The sequence below is a fragment of the Gopherus evgoodei genome, chromosome 2 (assembly GCF_007399415.2).
Source record: "Gopherus evgoodei ecotype Sinaloan lineage chromosome 2, rGopEvg1_v1.p, whole genome shotgun sequence".
Taxonomy (NCBI): domain Eukaryota; kingdom Metazoa; phylum Chordata; order Testudines; family Testudinidae; genus Gopherus; species Gopherus evgoodei.
Window position 1 is genome coordinate 120054574 of NC_044323.1, and position 23520 is coordinate 120078093.

At 41.4% G+C, this 23520-nt stretch overlaps 1 protein-coding gene across 6 annotated transcripts in view; it reads left to right on the forward strand.

Moving 5' to 3' along the window:
* The window catches only part of ELP2 (elongator acetyltransferase complex subunit 2), a 124778-nt gene that overhangs the window by 47945 nt on the left and 53313 nt on the right, over positions 1-23520 (forward strand). For 4 of the 6 annotated variants that reach the window (XM_030551622.1, XM_030551624.1, XM_030551625.1 and 1 more), the window contains 6 exons: positions 5012-5078; positions 6917-7060; positions 10861-10959; positions 12410-12510; positions 15869-16000; positions 16835-16984. In XM_030551622.1, coding sequence (XP_030407482.1) covers positions 5012-5078; positions 6917-7060; positions 10861-10959; positions 12410-12510; positions 15869-16000; positions 16835-16984 — 693 coding nt within the window. The remainder of the gene's footprint in view (positions 1-5011; positions 5079-6916; positions 7061-10860; positions 10960-12409; positions 12511-15868; positions 16001-16834; positions 16985-23520) is intronic. The other 2 variants (XM_030551623.1, XM_030551626.1) reach the window with 1 other exon arrangement.

The following is a 23520-nucleotide window of genomic DNA, read 5'->3' on the forward strand; positions in this document are numbered from 1 at the left end:
CAGAAAGCACATCATCTTGTAGTCCTGGAATAAGGATGACCAGGGGCGGCTCTAGACATTTCGCCACCCCAAGCAGTGCGGCATGCCGCAGGGGGCGCTCTGCCGGTCGCCAGTCCCGTGGCTCCGGTGGACCTCCCGCAGGCATCCCAGCGGAGGGTCCACTGGTCCTGCGGCTCCACCGAAGCTGCGGGACCAGCGGACCCTCCTCAGGCACACCTACAGGAGGTCCACCGGAGCCACAGGACCAGAGGACCCTCCGCAGGCATGCCACTGAAGGCTAGCTGCCTGCTGCCCTCCCGGCGACCGGCAGAGTGTCCCCCGCGGCTTGCCACCCCAAGCATGCGCTTAGCGTGCTGCGGCCTGGAGCCACCCCTGAGGATGACATCTCTAGAACACACCTGATCATATGTCATTTGGTGGTCTGAAGTTAGATACAGCTTTCTAAAAAGCTTTCGATCTTAGCAAGCTCTCTGTATTTCAAGAGCATTTTTCCTACTGGTAAGATCTTCAAGATCTTTTGGAAAGATCAGAAATAGTAATCATGAAAGTCTTAACTACGTGTGATGGCAGCCAACATCCTGAATGCCTCACAATCAGGGTTCAGACCAGGGCACATCACAGACACAGTTCTAATGATGCTAAAAGACTACTTTCTTCGAGCCATAAACACAGGCACAATCTCCATACTCGTGCTGTTGGACCTCTTTGCAGCTTTTTACATAGTAGGCCACAAGGTGCTGTTAACCTGCCTATGTGACGTAACAGGAGTAGATCACTGTGATTGTACCTTTCCATCAGAGCTAAGAGGATGATGAGTTGTCCTCTCTAAAACTCTTCACTTCTTCTTTATCTCCATGAGACTACAGAAGAGACAGTGGTTTTGCTGCCAACAACACAATAACGCACTTGTATATCTCATTCTGAATGGATGCAATTACCACCACTGCAAAACTGTGATAATGCCTGCAAGCACTCAGCACTTAGATAAAAAGCAATTGTCTCAAGCTAAATTCAGATAGGACCAAAATGGTGATGGTTGGAAAGGGGAAATTCAGTGAAAAGCTAGTGTAGATGTTGGCTCCGCTTTCCACTGAAGACATTCATTCATCAATGTGGTGTGAAGCTTCAAAGTCCAGCATGAAGTATCATTGTTTAAAAATACTTTCTTTCACCTCCAGCTTGCCAGGAAAATTCTCCCTTCCTTCCAGACAAGGATCTGGCCACAGTGATTCATGCATTTAACATCTCTGGTCTGGATTACTGTAACTCATTGAACTTGAAGCTGAATGTGAAAACCATGCTCAGGCTCAAGCTATTATGGTTTAACATTAAATGTATTAAGTCACTGAAACCTTTTGAAAATCTGAACAGGAAAATTCCTTCCTCTGCAGGCATTCCTTCTGCCAGTTTGGAGTAATGGGCCTGGTTCTCTATGTAATGAGATTTTAACCCTTCATTTACTGTTTTGATCTCTGGCGTGGTGCCTGAAAAACCAGGAATATGTCTAAGGGCAAACACTTGACGGACATTCCAATAGAATAAAAATTGCTAGGGTGATCTGTCTGAGCCACCCAGGACCTATATTTGTCAGAAGACTATGGTCATCTCTGGAATGGGATATCAGTATTATTTACCTGGAATTACAGGTATCGGGAAAAGTCTGTGCTTCTAAAAGTGCCTCTTGCGACTTGCTCCCAGTTCAGAGCAATATTTGCCCTGCTGTGGAATAAGCAAATTGTCGGGGGGACTCATCTGAGGATAGTACTTCTATCACAGGAATGTCCTAGCTGCAGCACAGCTTTGGCGACAGCGCTGAGGTTCTTGCCTTATAGAATCAGCTGAGTCATTTGATCTAATCCTTTGGGGATTAGGAATTGGATGATAAAATTCTTCAGATGTTGGGAGAAGAGGGCATGGAAAATCAATGTGTTGCAGAGAAGGTTAGAGGTTTTACCATCAAAGAACAGACTGCATTCAGGTCCAAGAGATTCTGGACTAAGGACTATCATAGCAGAATGTATAGAATGGCAGGCTCTTGTTTATTATCAGTTTCGAAAGGCATTTGACAACCTGCATGGGCATACATTGTGCAGTGTTGGTCAATTGTATGGAATTCCAGCTAAAGTCATTAACAGCAAGGCTATGTACAGCTATGCAAAGTGTTCTGTAAAGGCGAACAACCAGATAATAGAGTGGTTCAGTGTCAATATTGGCATGAAACAGGGCTGTGTTCTGTCTCCACTGTTATTTGACATTGCTATAAACTGGATAATGAAGTATTTTAGCAATACAAACACTGGCATAGCATGCATAGAAGGCAAATGCCTAGAAGATCTAGGTTTTGGTGATATTACGTTATGGAGCAACACTCCAAAAATCTACAAAGACACGTTGGCAAAAACAGCAGGTCAAGCAGGGATCAAAATCAGTTACACCAAAACAGACATCCTTGAAGTCCAGATTTCAAACGATAACATAATATTGAAAGGCAAAAACATCAAGACAATAGAATAGTTCCTTTACTTGACCAGCACTGTCATGGGGGTACAGCCCTCATTGCCAGACTGGCACCTCCTCCTGGTCATGCTGGGGATTAGCTCAAGGCTGATGCCCACATTCACAGTTTGCACACCAGCACTCTGTCTCTGCTCGCGCCTATGGCGCCTCTCTCCCCTCCCAGAACCTCAGCATCCTCTTCTCAACTCAGCCCTCCGGCTAGGTCATCAGCTGTGTTTTCCCCTTCCAGGGTTAGGTATCGCCATCCAACAGTCTAGCCACTTCCCCAGGAGCAAGGGAGGTGACCCAGGCACCCTGTAAATAGCAGCCTCCTGTTGTCCTTCTGTACACTCTGTCAATACTGCTCTATTTCCCTGGGCCACTTCCCCATGGCCCCAGCACCTTCTTCACCTTCATCTCAGAGCACAGCTGCTCAGTCCCAGGAGCCAACCACTGCTCTGTCCAAGGTGCTTATAGTTCTCTTAGCCCTCCAGGGACACAGTCCTTACTCCCTGGGCTCCCAGCAGCAACTGAACTACTCTGGCCTGCAACTCCTTTTATAAGGGCTTAGTGAGCCCTGACTGGCTGTTCCTCACTCTTCGTAGCCTCCCCAGATCTCTATTAACTCCGTCTCTACCAGTGTGGTGCAGATGTCCCATCACAAGCACCATACTAGCCAATGGAGATGTCAAGAAAGAAGTGACGTCAAGGATAGGAAGGGCATCCATAACATTCACTAAACTCAGTAACATTTGGAAATAAAAGCGAGACAGTACCAGACAAAACCTGAAAAATTTCAGCTTAAATGTAATCTCAGTGCTAACATATGGCTGTGACAGCTGAAGAGCTTCCAATACATCATATAGAAGATTAGATGTCTTTTTAAAATAAGTTCTATAAAAGCTCTTGGGATTCAATGGAGAGACTTTTTTACCAACATAGAGATCGGAGAAAGTATCAACCTACAGGTTGTCTCCACTAGAATTAGGAGGAAGTGTTTGACACATTTGGGACATGTACTCCGGTTGCCAATACGCAGACTCCCAGATGAAGCTGTCAAGTGGTAACCAATTGGGTGCTCTCATTTCCTCACTCCAAGGGAAACCTTAAGAAGAACTGTTAGCTGGGAGGACAGAACAGTCAAACTCAACACCATAGAGCAGATGGAAACAGCAGCTAATAATAAAGAGGGATAGAACAAACTAGTTTCCACTCCATGTGCCAACATTGACATGCAGAGGATACAGTCTATAATATCTGGGGTGCCTGAGGAAGCTAGGTCTGCCCGGGTTACCATCACAGGATGGTAGGGGCTTTAGATAAGACAAAATGGCATATTAACTGTTTTAAAAATCCTTTTCTTGAAATGCTTTGTTCCCACTGGTCAGTAAGCAATACGTTAGTTTTAAGAAGGCTGTCTGCTCACTATGTTCACCACTGACTCTCAAAGGTAAGAACTGCATGCAGGTGGTGAACCCAGTTGAACATGCTAGGAAATGCAGTTGATATGCTGGGTACTGTAGTCCAGGAGCATGGGCTAAGAGTGAGAGAATTGCAGAATTCCACCCCAAAAGAGGTAGTGGCGGCCTGAGACCTTAAGGGCACAGAAAGGGGACAGAGCTGCAACTAGCTCTGTAACACTGACAGGTATTTCATAGGTTCTCTTCTGTGCTGGAAGTTACCTCCTGGGCTTGTGCTATAGTTACTGCTCTGTTGTAGAGTAATCATTTAGATGTTAAAAAAATCTAACCAGCAAGCTGCCTCTGAGAGTGCTAGTGGGTATAAATACCCCAAAGGTGAGTAATCGGATTGTTGGATTCCCTGTTACAAATAGACAAATTTATAGTTAAGAACAAAATTTTCCAATTTGGAGTGTTTTCAAAAGTCTTTTCAGTGACTTCATGCTTTTTATCTAGACATCTATGTAATGTTAAGGCTGTGAATTGTAAAAACAGAGAAGCAAAGAAATGTTTATTAGTAGGTGAAGATGATTACAGAAATGTCAAAGACTATGTAGGTAGTCATCCCTTTTACTGTGTATGCATACATATCAACATAATAAATATAAACAATTATGGTTAATGGCTCTGCTGCTGTTTCACTCAGACAAAACTCCTGTTGAAGTCACGTAAGTGTAGGATTGACCTCCGAGTTTACAGTACTGGCAATTTTTTTCCAACAGATTTAGAAAAGAAAAGAAAAAGTTTGTAGGGAGGAAAAACCCCATCTGTTTTGCACCCACCTTTCTTGTTTAGATAGTGGGACAATAACTGAGATGAGATGATCTGCTGAAGTTACTCCTTGGCTATGACCCCATCAAAAGGTCCCATACAAGAACATGGTATTGGACAATAAGGCCTTGTTCTTCAGGTACTGATCATCCAGTTAATAGGAGTTGCAGGTGGTCAGCACATCTGAAGAGCAGAAGTTAATTGTCCAAAGCATATGTATGGTATGTAAAACTATTGGACATTGAAGTTCTGATTTCTGTCGTGTAATGATGATTTCTTTTTAGTTTCAGAAAACACTAATACTCCGTGGCCATGAAGATTGGATAAGAGGCATTGAATGGGCAGTCTGTGGTCAGTATGAGAGTCTAATAAAACATTTAATGAGGCAGAGAGTTGAAGATTAGGAGGAAAAAAACAACTATCTGATCTTCATTTTTAATCCCATTCATTTGTTAGATCGCAGTTCTTGATCCGGTGGAAGGCTGATGTCATTGCATGGATTAGATGTTAGGCAGAGGAATATTTTAGCGTAGCACTGCCATTTTACTCCAGTATTTGCTATTCTCTGATATATTTATATTCTCTGATACTTCTATGACATATTTGCTGTAGATCTTTTTTTAGATGGCACCTCTGATTATAATCTATCTGGGTCACTTTACTGAACAACATTCCTCAGACTAGACAAAGTACAGTAACTCCTTACTTAACGTCATAGTTATGTTCCTGAAAAATGCAACTTTAAGCAAAACGATGTTAAGCGAATTCAATTTCTCCATAAGAATTAATGTAAATGGCGCGTAGCGTGGGGGGTAGACTCCAGAGAAATTTTTTTTTGCCAGACAAAAGATTCTCTCTCTCTCTCTCTCGCTATATATATATACACACACACACAAAGTATAAGTTTTAAACAAACAATTTAATACTGTACACAGCAATGATGATTGTGAAGCTTGGTTGAGGTGGTGGAGTTAGAGGGTGGGATATTTCCCAGGGAATGCCTTACTGCTAAATGATGAACGAGCAATTGGCTGAGCCCTCAAGGGTTAACTTGTTATTAATGTAGCCTCACACTCTACAAGGCAGCACGAATGGAGGGAGGGGAGACAGCATGGCAGACAGAGACACACACACTCTGTGTATGTGTGTGAGAGAGAGAGAGAGAGAGAGAGATATGCACATTTCCTTATTAAGTTAATCAGCAAGCTGAGATGCAGCTGCTGCCAGGAAGCTCCCTCCATCCTGAGCCCTGTCGTATGTCCCCCTCTGCTCTATGGAGATGGGGTAAGTGGGGTGCAGGAGCAAGGGGGAGGAGTACACCCTGAGATTAGCCCCCACTCCCCCCCTGCACAGCAAGCTGGAGGCTTGGGGAGCAGCTCCAAGACAGAGGGCAGGAGCAGCACATGGCAGTGGGGGGAGGGACAGCTGAACTGCTGGCAAATGGTAGCCTGCTGGGTGGCTGCTGCAGAGGGAACTTAGGGGAGCTGATAGAGGGCTGCCGGTCCACCCAGGTTCCAAGCCCCCACCAGCTAGCTGCAAGGGGCTGCTCTTCCTGCAAGCAGTGGACAAAGCAGGCGGCTGCCAAACAACATTATAAGGGAGCATTGCACAACTTTAAACAAGCATGTTCCCTAATTGATCAGCAAAGTAAACGAAACGTTAACTGGGCCGACTTTAAGTGAGGAGTTACTGTATAATGCAAAGTAATACAGAATTTGAATTGTCTCAGTTAGCCAGAATACAGGGATACTCAAGATTGGGGACTTATCCTTCCTAAGCGGCATGGAGGGTGAAAAAGTCAAGGGTGCAGGAGGGAGAAGCAGATCTCAGAACAGTAACTTGTGGGTTTTCTCCCTTAGTCAATAACCAATGTATCCTGGACCGATGAACTGTGAGGCTGAAGTTTTAATATTGTATATCCCAGGATATGGCTGTTAACCATGTAAGTGAGGCAGGATCCATGAGTCAGTGTGTTCGAATTTGCTTGGTTGTGTTAAAATATTAGAATGAGTTGACATTGGAATAAAAGGAACAATAGTGTTCATAATACTGTTTGCAGAGGGAAAAATAAAATGTGTATGGTGTGGTGAAGGGTGATAAGAATGAAAGAAATTAATCTTGTTAAGTCAGAATGAAAAGGTATGTGACTTAACATTTTTAGTTTTACTGTGTGTTATTTTTTTAAACAGACGGGGATCTTTTCTTAGGAAGCTGTGCCCAGGATTGTCTGATAAGAATCTGGAAAGTACAGGCAAAATCAACACCATCTGTGGAAGTCAAAGATGATGACTCTATAAGGCTGAAGGAGAACACTTTTACTATGAAAAATAAAAGTGAGTAACAACTGAAATTCTCTCTCTGTAGCTATTCCTTCTTCCAGTCAGTGTTGTGGTTATTGCTTTCAGTAGGGATGACAGGAATTCTCTCTGGTTTAATTTTATTCCTATGCTAGAGGAATTTAAGACAAATTCAATTACAGTAATAACTCTCGCTCCTCAGCAGCAGAAAATATAGTAAATGTATTTGTGTTTTAGAAGCATTGACTGTATACAGTGTCTGGTTTATTGCAGAAATAGTACATCAGCAAAAAGTCTCAATAGAGGCCTTCTAGTAAACTATAAATATTATAAGCATAGCCTATGGTTTTAAGACATGTATTTGTTCTACACACAGTAAGCTGTTACACAGTTTCTCTCCAGTTATCAGACAAATCCACGTCTTAAGTTTTTTTAAATTAATAAGATTAGTAAGTCTTTCATATTAATAAGATTTAATTACATATGTGCCTTTAAAGGTGAAAAGAGAGCCTCATATGCATTTATTACTTCAGATAATTTAACATGCTGTGTAATCATATGTAAAGATAAATTATGTCACAGAGGTCATGCAAGACAGCTCTCAGTCACAGCTCCCAGCTGCTGGCCTTGCAGCTGCAAGCCACCATGGGCTGTGGAGGGGCCCCCGCAACTTCCAGCCACTGGTCCTGCAACTCCAAGCTGCCTCGCTTGGTGTCTCCCCCCTCCACCCCGGCTCTGAGCCCCCCTTCCTCCCTCAGTCTCTCGTCCCACCCATTGTTTTTGTGAAAGTCACAGACATGTAGTTTTCTGTGTTTTCAGTTTTTACTGATTTTTCAGTGGTAAATTACCAGGTTTTTTATTAAAGGAGTTCAGTTTTTACAGATTTACACCCATTTATCAATCCACTGAGTATTTTTTCGGGGACTTATTTTTGTTAAACATTAAAGCTTTATGCAATTGTTGTGTCCCGTAGCTCTGAGATTGAAGCAGTTCCACGGTGTAAAACACAGAACACACACACACATGGTGGAGGTCTGAAAATCAAAGTTAATATTGCACTATGATTGGCTCACAAAGAGATGCTGCCTGCCTGTTTCTTTGCATCTGTTTAGTGTGGCAATGAATTTAAACAATCAATTCTCCATAAAGATATCTAATGCCCCCTATCCACCCAGTTACCTCCTTTAGTGCCAAACTCCTTACAGGATTGGTGGACAGGCCTGGGTTCTTCTGGATCCCCACACAACCAGTCCTGCCCTTTCTATGGGTGGCTTCCAACTACCCCCAAAATTTCTTCTACCCTGAAAATCACAAAATTAAAAAAATCACGATCAATTGCAGTTTTAATCGCACTATTAAATAATAATAGAATGCCATTTATTTAAATATTTTTGGTGTGGGGGGAAGTGTGTGTGGGGGGAGCACTATCTCTTAAGCAGAGCACTCAGGAGCTTGAACACTTTTCCAGGCAGCAGAAACTGCTGTCAGCAACACTCACTCCTGAGCCAGCAGCAGACAATATTCCCCTGTTGTCCAACCCCAGCTCAGCAGCGACAGGGTATACGGGGGGGGGGGGGGGAAGTGAAGGGGCGTGGGGGACACCTCAACATCAGCTCCCTGGATCTGCACAACAGACAGGAGACAGGCTTCCAGTCCGGAGCAGGTTGGCCAGGGGATAGCTCCATGCAGTAGAACAGGGTGGCGGGAGAAGGGGCACCCCGACTCTCGAGGCATGGAGAAGGACCCCCCTGAGCATGGCACCCTGGTGTGCGATTAATGCTCATTTAAAAAAAAAGTGTTAATCTGTTTTGAGTTAATCATATGCGTTAACTGTGATTAATTGACAGCTGTAATTATTAATTTTTATTACAAATATTTGCACCGTAAAAAGATAAAAAAGGTAGTGCAATCTACAAGTTGAATCATGAAACGGCTTACAAGTGTTTAGCATATCTGGCATGTAAATACCTTCTAACGCCAGCGACTACAGTGCCATGCAAACACCTGTTCTCACTTTTAGGTGACATTGTAAATAGAGGGCAGTATTATCTCCTGTGAATGTAAATAAACTTGTTTGTCTTAGCGATTGGCTGAACAGGAAAGGACTGAGTGGAGCTGTAGGCGCTAAAGTTTTACATTGTTTTGTTTTTGAGTGCAGTTATGTAAAAAAAAAAATTCTACATTTATAAATTGCGCTCTCACGGTAAAGAGATTGCACTACAATACTTGTCTGAGGTGAACTGAAAAATTCTATTATCTTTTACTTTGTAATAGGGCTGCCAATTAATCGCAGTTAACTCACGATTAACCCAAAATTAATTGCGCTTTAAAAAATTAATCGCAATTAATCACATTTTTAATCACACTGTTAAACAATAGAATACCGATTGAAAATTTATTAAATATTTTTGGATGTGTTTCTCCATTTTCAAATATATTGATTTCTTTTGCAACACAGAATACAAAGTGTATGCTGCTCCCTTTATGTTATTTTTCATTACAAATATTTGCATTGTGAAAATGATAAAAGAAACACTATTTTTCAATTCACCTCATACAAGTACTGTAGTTCAATCTCTTTATCGTGAAACTCAACTTACAAATGTAGATTTTTTTTTTTTGGTTAGGTAACTGCACTCAAAAACAAAACAAACTTTAGAGCCTACAAGTCTACTCAGTCTTATTTCCTTACTGGTCCTAACTAACTCATACAGAGCTCTTCATATAACAAGAGAAAGAGAGTGAAGTATGATATAAACATGTTTGCACATACTTAACATTTTGTAGAAGTTAGACTTGTGAGCATTGGAAATATCATGTTTATGGAGATTATAGCCAAAATTCATTAGTCTTCTTACATAAAGGTTTAGAAGGGGCAGGGCCAGCTCCAGCTTTTTTGCTGCCCCAAGCGGTGAAGAGAGAGAGGGAAAAAAAGGCTTGATTGGCAGCACTTTGGCAGCTGCTCTACCGTGCCGCTTCATTCTTCGGCAGCAATTCAGCAGCCAGTCCTTCTCTCTGAGAGGGACTGAGGGACCTGCTGCCGAATTGCTGCCAAAGACCTGGACGTGCCGTCCACTTCCATGGTCCGTCCCAAGCACCAGCTTGCTGCACTGGTGCCCGGAGCCAGCCCTGATAAGGGGAGAAGTATAACAACATTTGAAAAAATCCCAGATATCAGCCCCTGTGCAGGATAGACTCATTATGATTTCCTTTACATGGGATGCTAAGTAATGTCCTATAGAAATTTCTAAAAAATATATAGTAATTCAGAGAAGATCAAGTCTCAGAGGCCAAATTATTCTTTTTTTAATTATTAACATATTATTTCAAAATCTTTTCTTCTCTTTAAATATAGTACTTAAAGATGTATTAAAATAATAGTATATTACACAAACTGTTATAAATACCTGACATACCACCTTGTGTAACACTTGAGCTATGGTTTGAGGTCAGAAATATTTTTATAATTAAGTGCATTGCAGTGAGTTAGACTGATTATTCTATAGTTATGAGTATTTCAATTTATGCAGGGCAGCCTTAATTTGTTAATTTCCAACATCATGGAGAATAGAGTAAGTCTACAAATTACCTTTAATTTTGGTACCATTTCCAGATAGGGCAATAGGATTGGCCTGTGCACTGCAGGGCCCACATTGGGTGTGAGCCACCCAGCAGTGCAGGATACCATATTGCAGTTCACTTTGCTTGTTTTTAAGGTTTCTCATTGAATTGTATCACTATAGCAGCTGTCTCTGTATTTGTGAAAATGTGAAAGATCTTTGTTCTTATCAAAATGCTATCGAAGAATAAGCAGTTTCATTCCCTCTGTTCTATAGTAGATACTGAGACAACATATGCAGTTATTCTGGAGTCGGTGTTAGCTGGCCATGAAAATTGGGTATCTGCAGTTCACTGGCAGCCTTCTTTTTTAAAAGGTAGGAAGAAAGTACATAAAGTGCATAGCTTACCAGATAATGTATAAACATGGTGCTACTATACATTATATACCTTTATGTGGGCAAAAGTTTCCGCAGAGAAGCTATTGGAATATTCTCTGTAATTTTGCATTCAGAACATTTTTGCCTATATCATAAAGTCCTGCTGTATGGTGTTCCTGCTTTATTTGTTGTTGTGCACCATATGATGCTTTGTCTTTTATTGATGTTTCCTTGATAAAAGACAATATGAATATAGTATATGAATGTTTTACATGTAGTACTCGCTTTGTTTGATTTGTGATTTATACAGTTTGTGGTATTTCACCTCAGTTTGTTCAGCACAAACTAAAAATAAATTGTAAAGATGAAGATTTGTTTTTAATAATCTCTCCAGAAGATCAATGTTAACTCAAATGCCCTTCCTTGTGTTTCTTAATATAGAAAAATAATGGTAATAAAATATTGGCATTCTGAAATGTCTTTATTTCAACCTTACATGCATTAGTAGAACTCTTCAGAGAAATCCCTTGAATTTGTCTGTTTTTCAGATATAAATTATTTAAAACTATGCATTCATATTTAATTAGTCAAAGGTAATCGAAAACATTCTTCTTTAGTGCCTCTGCAATTCTCTGTCCCCAGCCATAGTATCAGGGATTTAAGCAAAATAAAAGAATAAACTATTCTAAATATGTGAAAGAACAGTTACTGCTTTAGTTTGTAGAACAATTAATAGCATTATAGAATTCCCCCCCATCCCGCTTTCAAGCAATAATAATCTAATGATATATATCCAATACACTAGACTATCTTTACAGATTAAGAGTTTGGAATTGTGATTCATAACCTTGGGGTCTTTAATGTTATCAATGTGTGCTAGTTTTTGTTTCCTCTAAATCAAAACTTTGAAAAAATTGAAAAAGTCAATTACCTTTGACTAATTAAATATTAATACATAGTTTTAAATAATTTATATTTGAAAATCCAGACAAATTCAAGGAATTTCTCTGAAGAGTTCTACTAATGCATGTAAGGTTGAAATAAAGACATTTCAGAATGCCAATATTTTATGACTCTACCATTTTTCTATATTAAGAAAAACAAGGAAGGGCATTTGAGTTAACATTGATCTTCTGGAGAGATTATTAAAAACAAATCTTCATCTTTACAATTTATTTTTAGTTTGTGTGAAAGAAACAGTATAAATTGCTTATTCTTATACTTTCCTTTAGCATAGCCCTGGTACAAATAAATATTTGAAACAATATTTTAACATACCCTTATCAGAGATTTGCATTTATCAAGGACCTGATCTTGTTAAGGCTGGTATTCATTGTTTACAATGCAGCAGTTGAATTTTCAGCATATTTAGATTTCAATATTGCCATATTCTGTTCAAGAGCATTCTAATTTGTAGTAGCAGAATAATTTATTTTTTCTACTGTAGATGGCATAATACAACAACCAATGAGACTACTGTCTGCATCAATGGACAAAACTATGATTCTGTGGGCTCCAGATGAAGAATCTGGGGTATGGTTAGAACAGGTAAGGGCCAGTTTTTCTTAGCATACCTGTGTAACCTGACATATATTGGGTTTGCCTCAAGTTTCACTGTGATTTTTGGGTTTTGTGCTTTGTTTCTTTAATTTATTGTGGCAAATTTCAGGTAGAATATATTGCTTTGAAAATGTTTCCTAAGTTATATGTATGTTCAGTGGAATAAGAACTGTATGCAAAATATAGAAAAGATAATGCAGAAAACAGTTGTCGAGTTCAAGGGCAACAGCTGAACAAAAGATGTAGTACCTGACAAAACTGAATTATAGCTGAAGTGCTAGTGATATCCTTGGTTAAGGTTGCCATTTTAAATGCAGTTACTCAGTTGTGAATAACATTCTAATTTTCCACTTTTGGGGGCTGAAATTTGCAGGACCTGGTTTTGATTGCAAAGTGAATTCTTTGAAGTTTTTACATAAACTGTTAAAACACTCTCTCCTTTGTTCACTCAACTGATATACTCTATGACATAAATAAAACTAATTTCTCAAAAAGAACAGAGTATACTTTGTGATGTAATAGTTTTAATTTTTCTGATGTGTGTATTTTCTTACTTATTTGCAACGTGTGGCAAACCACAATAAGTTTCTTTATCACTAGTGTATGCCACTACAGTATTTGTAATGGTGTTTTAATGTAGGTGGATATGGTTCAACACCTATATTTAAAGTTCCTTTACACTTGCTAAGCCCCTGTTTTCTGTTACTTATAACTTTGCCAGACTTTAAATGTTTGGGCTAAAATTTTCTATGCTTTGTCTCTGCTTAAGGTCAATTTTTGGATATAGCTATAGATATCAGCAAAAAGTTTCAACCATTTTTGAGAATGAGGTTTTAGAAAATAGGTTGTGTTCTTAATGTTAAATGTTGTTATTATTTCTTTGAAGAGTTATATAGTATCTTTGTGCTTGGGAGTAGGAATTTGAAATTGGCTTGGTGATGCTGATCAGGTCAGAGAGATGCCTTTTGCTATCACCATGAAAGTTCACACACATCTGGCCAGATAATGTCTCTGAAAATCATCAGTTGCATATACAGTAGAAACTCAGAGTTATGAACACTTCGGGAATGGAGATTGTTCATAACTGTGAAATGTTCGTAGTGCTGAACAAAATGGTATGGTTGGTCTTTCAAAAGTTAATAACTAGCCATTGACTTAATACAGCTTTGAAACTTTACTATGCAGAAGAAAAGTGCTGGAATTTGTTTTCTTTCCTTCTGACTAAACTTAGGAAATTCCACACACAAACCTACATTAAATGGACTAAAGTTGCAAAGATAAGAATTTAAAAGTTAAAAAATACCAAAATTAAGTTTGACCCTGCAACCTTAATACAGTCCCCTTACATGTATATAATACAATAGTCTTCGATTACATGATCACGCATTCGTTCTACAAGTCTCATTTCTCATTCAGTTCAAGGATGGATAGTGAATGAGGCAGAAGATTGCAAGAAGTTCTCTTGTGTATAAAGAGCTGGACTGAGCCGGAGAGCTGGGTTCTATACCTGGCTCTACCACAGACTTGCTGATTTGAGGAAAGGTCCCTGATATATAGAATCATCGAATATCAGGGTTGGAAGGGACCTCAGGAGGTCATCTGTTCCAAACCCCTGCTCAAAGCAGGAACAATCCCCAACTAAATTATCCCAGCCAGGGCTTAGTCAAGTTGGGCCTTAAAAACCTGTAAGGAAGGAGTTTCCACCACCTCCCTAGGTAACCCATTCCAGTGCTTCACCACCCTCCGAATGAAAATTTTTTTCCTAACATCCAACCTAAACCTCCCCCACTGCAACTTGAGATCGTTATTCCTTGTTCTGTCAGTCAAGGAGGCCACATAAAAATTTCATGAGCAACCTTTATTTTGGTACCTCTTAATTTTTGTGTCCTTGATTTTGCAACCGTAATGTAGTCCTGAGATAATTCTGTGCCAAAAAACAAAATTCTGCATACAGTATATTAAGATTCTGCAAATTTTATTTGTCAATAAATAAATGTGGCAGTGGGGAGCACAGGTGACTGACTCCACATAAGTGGGAGATCACCCTGCAGCCCCATCCGTGCTCCCCACCCTCCCTGGGACATGGACTCGGTGAAAAGGCGGGACATGGACTTGATGGAAAAGCTGCACCTGACCCTGACACAGCGCAAGGGCTGAGCCTGCTCCAGAAACACTCCAGGTCCCTGCCACTCCCTGCTAGATGCACCAAGTGTGGGCAGGCAGGCTCAGTCCAGCAGGATCAAAGTGTGGAGGGGTTCAGTGTGGGGAGATCCAGGTGTTGGGCGAGAGGGTTCTGTGTGGGATAATCTGGATGTGGGTGGCTCTGGTGGGGGTCTGGGTCCGGATGAGATCTGGATACACAGGGGCTTGTTGGAAGGCATCTGGGTGCAGGGGCAATGGGACTGTGCAGTGGGGTCCAGGTGAAGGTAATTAGGGCTCAGAAGGGTGTGGGGAGGCCTTCGTGTGGAGGAATGAGGCTTGGCAGGAGAGGTCTGGGTGTGGGGAGCTCATTGGGGTGGTCCAGGTGCATAGGGGGTGCAGCTTGTCGGGGTGGGGGTTCAAGTGCAGGTGGCTCAGTGAGGGGTGGTTTGGGTGCAGGGAGTGGGGCACGGTAAAGGGGGCCTGGATATGGGGGCATCAGAATGCACGGGAGCTGGGCAGATGGGAGCAGCTCCCCATATAATGACCACTCCCCCTCAGCTGAGCAATGGGGGCAGGAATGGCGGGGGTGCAGCACTGGGGAAGGTTTCTAGGGGTGGGTCTGACCCAGACCCAGCCGCTCCGTATAGGGGAACAGTGCTCTTTCCCCCCCACTCCCAACCCAGCCGGGACTAGCAGCTAAGCCTGGTGCAGGGTAGGAGCCACTGGCCGGGGCTGGGGAGGGCTGGATTAGGGGGGTTTAGTGGGAGTGTTCTGGATGTGGGGGGGTGAGGCTAGATGGTGGGCGGTTTGGGTATGCGGGGGCTTCAGATGCATGGGGATTGAGTGGCTGGGGGGTGGTCTGACCCAGCACTAGCACTCTTCCCCCAGTGATTTCTCTCTCCACTGGCTGCTCTAGGTGCCCGAAACCACATGCCCACATTGCTGGGGAAGGACACATGACCAATCTTACGGCTTCCCTTTGCCTCCCCATCAGAAAATAATTTTTCTTTGGGGAGGCAAAGAAATCTGTGAATTCTGCACATGCAGTGGCACAGAATTCCCCCAGGAGTAATAATGCTCTTTTAACATGTTTTTTGCATGCAAAATATAGATTGTGCTATGTGGCTGAGCTTGGAGTACGATTACAGCTAATGAAAGACTGGTTACTGAGCAATAAATATTTCACTTTCAATTGTTCATTCAGGTCCGTGTAGGAGAAGTGGGTGGTAACACGCTTGGATTTTTTGACTGTCAGTTTAGCCCAGATGGTTCAATGATTCTTGCTCATGCTTTCCATGGAGCACTGCATCTTTGGAGACAGACTCCAGCTAACAAGGTAAAACCATTTTGTTGTTTTTACTGTTGAGTAGAAAAATCATGATAAATGTATTTGCATCGAGTGCCATTTAACGTACTTTAAATGACAGAGCCATTCTTTGTCTAAAGATATCATTCTCCAGGATTCTCAGTTCTGGACCTTGAAAATAAGGCATGCTGGGCTCCTCAAACTCTTAGCCTTTTGGTTTCTAAGGGCTGGTCTACACTACTGTGGTAAATCGATCTAACTTGCACAACTTCAGTTATGTGACTAACATAACTGAAGTCAACATAGTTAGATTCATTTACTGTGGTGGCTACCCTGCATTGTGTCAACAGGAGATGCACTTCTGTTATGCTTCTCGGGGAGGTAGGGTACACAAATTGATGGAAGAGTGCTCTCTCATCAATTTAGCATGTCTTCACCAGACCTGCTAAGATGACGCTTGCTGCATCAATTGCAGCAGTGCTGACCTATCGGTAAGTGTAGACATGCCCTAAGGGCAATGATAGTGGCTTGGGGAATGAGCTAACTTCCATTTGGGTCTGGGCTGTGGTCCAGCTGCCTCCTCTGAATGTTCACACCTGCTGATAGTCAAGAATCACTGAGCTACTCCCACCAGGACTTGAGCCTCTTCAGCCAATGCTCTGGCACTTCATTTTGGTCTAACCTTTTGCTGTTTCGGGTATCCTGTTTGTGTCTTCCTCACAGTCAGGTCTGGTAAAGGACTTCTGTATTCAGTTCTATGTATTTTGTATGTAAAAAGGTACACAGAAATAAATCTGTTCCTCCTCCTTATGCATGTTCTCTCACACACACATGTATAATTGATGGTTTCTGTTTTTTTAATAGAAAGAATGGACTCCAGAAGTTGTGATTTCAGGACATTTTAACAGTGTACAAGATATAAAGTGGAATCCAGAAGGAGAATTTATTATCACAGTTGGTTCTGATCAAACTACTAGACTTTTTGCTCCATGGAAAAGAAAACACCAGGCAGAGGTAAGTCTCTGGAAGTTTTTGCAAAGGGATGTTAGAACTCGGGATGGATAAAGCAGTTTGGCGCAAGATTAGAGACGACCTGAACAATGCTTATTCCTTAAGCTATGCTAAACTGGGACCCATAGAAGGGTTTTGTGTTTACATTTTTAATTTTGTCCTTCACCATTTCCTGTTTTCAGTGTTTGTAAGGACAAGAAACTGAAATCACAAAATATTAGAGAGGATTTCTGGCAGTATTGCTGCAGGTTTTTATGGTGTCCTGATCCCTGACTGGGGGGCTGTAAGTGCTACTGCAATATCAATTATAAATAATAACATTTCCAACTCTTCAAAAACTAGCAGGTATTTGAAAACTAAAACCTGATCTTCTCATTGGATTTCCATCCAGGTTTTTTATTTATTTCGTTATTTGTGTAGCATCACTTGTAAATTACATCAGAATTCTTAGTTTTGATGACTTGTTCTTAAATTAGCGGTTTTGTTCCAGCACCTCTTTTGTTGACTCTTCAGTTTCTGATATGAGAGTACCTAATTAAGTATGTGAGGAGGGAGATCCAGGTAAGGTATCTCCCCAACATCCTCTGGTGAAGGCTGATGCAAAGAAATCACTTCAGCTTTCTTGCAAGGTCCTTATCTTCCTCATTGTTTTCTTAAATTGCTGCTGGTCCACTAGACCTATCACTTTTTTTTGTAGACTTTTTGCCTTGGATATAATGGAATAGGCATATCCAGATGGATGAAAAATAATGAGGTCTCTAACTCTTTTTTTTTTTTTTTTTTTAAAGATGTAGTGGAGATGGCATCATGTTCAATTAAGCATCTGCTTCCTTCTCAAGCCAGACCAACACCTCTCTCCTTTGTGTGTTTGTTTGTTTTTGGAGGTTTTGTGCTGCTGCACTGTCAAGCAGATATTCTGAAATGACAGACTTCTGGCTTTTCTGAGGCTGTCTTTACTAGAAACGATGCTGCAGCTGTCACTTTAGTGTAGACACTCACTACAGTGATGGAAGAGTTTCTCCCATTGCTATAGTTAATCCACTTTCCTTGAGGGGTGGCAGCTAGGCTGCCAGAAGAATTCTTCCATCAACCTAGCGTTGTCTGTGTGGGAGAGAAGGGTAGAGTGAGGTTGGTTTAACTACATCACTGAAGGGTGTGGCTTTTTCACACGCCTGAGCAAGGTAGCTGGGTTTACTTAATTTTTTGGTATAGACCTAGCCTTAAAAATAGAAATACCAATGAGAGGATATGTACTGTTCAGTTGGTTAGTGTTCATACTGGACAATGACTTGGAAATGAAAAATGTTTGTTATGTGTTGTTATGCTGATTAAGGAATTATTTTATGGAGGAATTGAAGTGGGCCTGTGTTTGACATTGAGAGCACTCTTATCATTAGCTCTCTCAAAAAAGGGAAAAAAAGTAGAAAAACAGGCTAATACAATTCTTGCAGTTTTAACTCACATAACATGTAGTATCTTTGTCATTGTTTATACTACTATAGTCACATCTTCAATAGCTTCCACCAGTGTTTCCCAAACTCCCCCACTTCCTTCAGGAAAATTAAATCAATCATGCTTCCCTGTAACCTCACTAGTGTTTTGCACCTCTCTGTTTAGTCCTTCATGTGCCCCTCACTTTGGTCATTGTTGAAATAGTTCTTTATAATGATACTTCTCTCTTTTCTCAGGCCTGCTGTAGAGATTGAACTATTTTGGTGAGGGGTATGTGATCATTTTACCAAAATAGCTATACTGGGTTTAGCCCCTAGCTTGGATTCAGTTAGGAGTTGTGTACACTTGCAGTTATTCGGTAATACCTATTAGGCTTAGGCCTGGTCTACACTACAAATGCTTTGCCGATATATCTGTGCCAGCAGAATCCCCCAGTGTAGACACAGTGTATGCCACCAGAAGCAGTCTTCTGTCAGCATAGCTGTGTATTACACTGGGGGTTTGTTGATATTGCTATATTGGCTAGAAAGTGGGGGGGGGGGTTCCCCACACCTCTGATTGATATAGCTATGCCGAAAAAACATTGTAGTGTTTAAATGAAAAATAATACAAAGTACTACATATGTGTCATGAGACAGCTAAGATTGCTGAGGGAGCTTTGGCTTTCAACTTCCTAATTTTTATGTATGTTAATTGTCAACATGTTAATAGCATAAAATTAAGGAATTAGCTGTTTCTTCTCAGGAAATGGTATAATGTGGACTAAATTTAGATACCAGGTATGGTATGTATAGTAGATGTACTGCAAGTTGATAATCTTCCAAAAACTATCTGTCCAGAACATATTAGGGGTACTTGTGGCTTTAACTTACTGAGGTATCATTTATTTACTATACAAACAAGGCCTGCACAACTCATAAAGCGGAGAGGGCCACATTACTCCAAAGAAAACAGCTGAGGGCCGAACCCCCCTGGCCCCACAGAAACACCCCCCCCCAGCACCTCCCGGCCCCGCGGAACCACCCCGCCCTAGCACCGCCTAGCACTGCAGAAACAAACCCTCCTTCTCCAGCGCCACCCCACCAAAACAGCTGTGGGTCAAAAAGGAAGGTTGGGGGTGGGGAGATGATACTTGATTTTAAATCAGCCTGGGGCTCCCAGCTGAAGAGGTGGCTGGGAGCCCTCAGTGGCAAATTAAAGGGCCCGGGGCTACAGTGGCTGGGGGAACGCGGAGCTTTGCAGGGCTGGGGCAGGGATTTAAAGGGCCCAGAGCTCCTGCCACTGAAGGGAGCCCAAGCCCTTTAAATCCCATCCCCAGCCCATCCGCTGGAGCTGTGGCTGAGTTTTAAAGGGCTCTGGGCTCCCTGGGGCTGCGGGCAGCCCAGAGCCCTTTGAATCCCGGCCGTGGCTGAGATGCAAAAGGCTCTGGGCTCCCTGGGGCTCTGGGCTGCCTGCAGAGCGCTGTGTGAGTGGGATTTAGAATCCCCCCACGGGCCGCACAGTAAGCCTCCATGGGCCACGTGTTGTGCGGGCGTGATACAAACTACAGTGTAGTACTATGTATACATTGTATCGTAAATAAGTGATACCTCAATAATTTAAAGCCACAAGTATATTTTACTGCTGCTTAAGTATTTTCAATTTACTGTACATAACTTAGAAATGTGTAGGATATGTAATGTTACTGTTGAGGACAGTGACATCTGTTGGTGAATTAACTGTTGAGCAAAATACAAAAAATTAAACAGGTATTGCTCAGATGTCCACGGAAAAATTGGCAGCCAAATGTTTTTTCATCACAGCTGTTAGTTGCTTTTACTATGAACCTCTGTCTTATTAACTCTTTAATCCTCCATTTCAGTAAGATCCTTGGTCACCTTTTCAGTAATCTTTGTTTACCTTTATTTATCTTCTGATCTGTGAATTCAATGCAAAATTAATCATCAGTTATAATTTGTCATCCAGACTTGCACTCTATTTTTGGAAGAAATTATTGAACAAATCATTGCAAAATTAGTATAGAATAGTATACAGGAATATAAATGAAAAGATAAGTTAGTAAAGAGTGGGGAAGGACTTAAATATAACTTTTTATGTCAGATCCTCTTTTTATAAGAGTTCAAAAAATTCTCTATTTTCACTGAAAAGAGATCTTGGGATTTTGCAAGATCTTTCAAACTTCCCATTGGTTTGTCATGGAAAACTCTTAAGACACATGAAGCTTGTGCAGATTTTTTCCACCTTGTAAGCTCTTCAGGATAAGCGCCGTGTCTTTTTGTATGTTTATATCGTGTCTAGTATAATAGGATCCCCATCCTGATTGTGACTTCTGGACATTACCATAATATTAATAGTAACAAATAATAAGAGTAAGATCCTGGTAGTCTTTAAACCAAAGAACACTCACTATATGTTCTGCAAAGTAAGGTGTCAGATATGTGTAGTGGCAAAGGATGAAAGCTTTGGAACAAATGGCTTCTATGAAAGGAAATTTGGTTAAAAAACTTTTTTTTGTTTCAAGAAAAAAATTCCTTTACTGTGTTAAACAGATTATTTAAATTGAAATGCTTTTTCAAAATCTAGCTTACTTTTCAATATTTGTATTATCAGTGTAGTTTTTTGCCTTTTATTTCATGTGACCAATAAAACTATTTCAAAGTCAGTTTCATTTAAGTTTAGTCAGTTTTCACTGTCACTTTCTATTTCTCTTGCACTTGCAGTATCTGCATTTGCACTCCAAGCATTACAGTATTGTACAAGATAATTTTTAATTAAAAAAAATGTTTCTATCAACACCAGGGTTTTGCAAACCTTCCCCCCACCCCCCACCCCACCCCCCAAAAAACCAACCACCCTCAGCAACATATAAATAGGGTCTAACTACCTAAAAAAAAAAATTTAGCTAAAATGGTAGATTTGCTGTTGATGTTCTTTTATTGTCTCAGTTGACCTTCTCTTAATCTTTCTTTAATATTTGAAAATGTGCAAGTGAGCAATAATAAGCATCAGTATGAACATACATCATTACTTGCCACTTAATACAAACATTGTCAATTTAAGACAAAAATAAACCTGCAATAAAAACATTGTGCTATAGACAGGAGAGGGGAGCCTTTTTAGAAGCTGAAACATAGAAAAAAATGGAAGGAAGGGAGGTCTGTTGGATGCATACTACCCTAGAGCTAGGCAAAATTTTTCAGCTGAAACTTTTTCCAGTGAAAAATGTAGATTCAGCACCAACAAAATATTTTGAAAACTTAGGTTTGTTTTGCCAAAATGTTCATGTTGGGGCAAAACAACAATTGTAATTTTTATTTATTTATTTATTTATTTGTTTAGCAAAGAATAAATTTTGTTTTGCCATTTTCGAAAAGAAACATTTTGATTCTTTTTATTTGAAATGACTTTGTTTTAAAATTTCCTTCAATTTTATTTTAAAAAATTAAAACGTGAAATCAAATAGTTCTTCCAGTGATTGCACATGCACATTCCACTCTTGGTGTGCATGCACCCTGTGCACAGTTGCCAGAAATATTTCCCTCAGTGGTACCTGTTGGGGCAGCTCTTGTGCCTGCTGCTGAAGCTGGTGTGAAAGGCCCAGCCGACCACAAGCCCTCTCAGTTCTTTCTCACCACTTGTGACGGTTGCTGGAACTGCCCTTCATGTATTTGCAAGTACTGCCAGTGAACTGTGTTCTCTTGTATTTTATTGTAAATTGTTTAGTTTAATCAAGGTTATTAGAGTTTAGTATAGTTAGATAGGTGTTTACTCCACCTGAAGATTTTGGTTGATTCCTGGTACCGAGGAATGCCTCTCTCACCAGGCTTCAGGTCCTGTGTTTCCTGCAATAAAGCTATGCTCATGAGCAACTTGCACTCAGGTTGCTTAAAGTGCCTCGGAGAGGTTCATACTGGAGAGCGTTGCCAAATTTTCAGGCACTGTAAGCCTCTCATGAAGAAAGATAATGAAGCCAGGCTAAAGTTTTTACTCATGGAGGCTGCCTTGAGACCTCCATCTGGACTGGATTGGTGGACTCGACATTGGGTGCACCATTCACCATCCTTAATGCCTAAAAGAGGCATAAGAAGCAGACAGCCAAAAGGGGAAGCTCCCAGGCACCCAGGTCTGCTAAGCAAGGGCTTAAGAGGAGAGTGTGGCCTAAGTCTAAGCACTCCTTTGCAGAAGATGGAACCATTGACTCTGGCATCTGGGTAGGTGCCATGGAATCTGGAGCCTGAAGGAGCTCCTTCCACCTCTACAGCAGCAGACCATAGCTACTGTCCCAGTACTGACTGTGCTGGAGGCATTTGCGGCTGCCAATGCCTTGACTCTGTCAGTACCAGTACTGCCAGCAGTGCAAGAGTCAATGCTATAAAAAAAAAAAATAATTGGAGATATACCTATCTCCTAGAACTGGAAAGGACCTTGAAAGGTCATTGAGTCCAGCCCCCTGCCTTCACTAGCAGGACCAGTTTTTGCCCCAGATCCCTAAGTGGCCCCTGCAAGGATTGAACTCACAACCCTGGATTTAGCAGGCCAATGCTCAAACCACTGAGCTATCCCTCCCCCTGATAGCTGTCCCTATCAGTACCAGCAGACACAGGAGAACCAGCAGGATCGCTGCAGTGCTTGGTGCTGTGCCAGCCTCACATACTCCTGACGGCTCACCCTTTGATGGTACCATCAAAGGGAAACACCTGTGATGCTATCCTCTCTGCAAGCCTCTCCACCTCTGCGGCAGTCACTGGTACGATCTGCAGTTGGACCTCTGTAGACAGCAGAAAGTGAGTCATTTACCGAATCAGAGATCAGGTACTATATTTCCCATTTTTAGAGCCACTCTTGCTACCCCTGTTACAGATGTTTCCACCCTTCCATGGATCCTGTCACAGGAGTACCATTACCATCATGTGGTTGGCTGGGGCGCATCCCTAGGGGGCTTACCCCTGTCCAGTGGCCTTTTTGGAATCTGTGGTGCATTCTCCTTGATTCCAGATCGTAGTCTATTAACTCCTGTTTGGTGGCCTCCAAAAAACATGTGGCACCTACCCATGGGGCAGCACCTGTTCCTGCCTCTGGTACCAGGC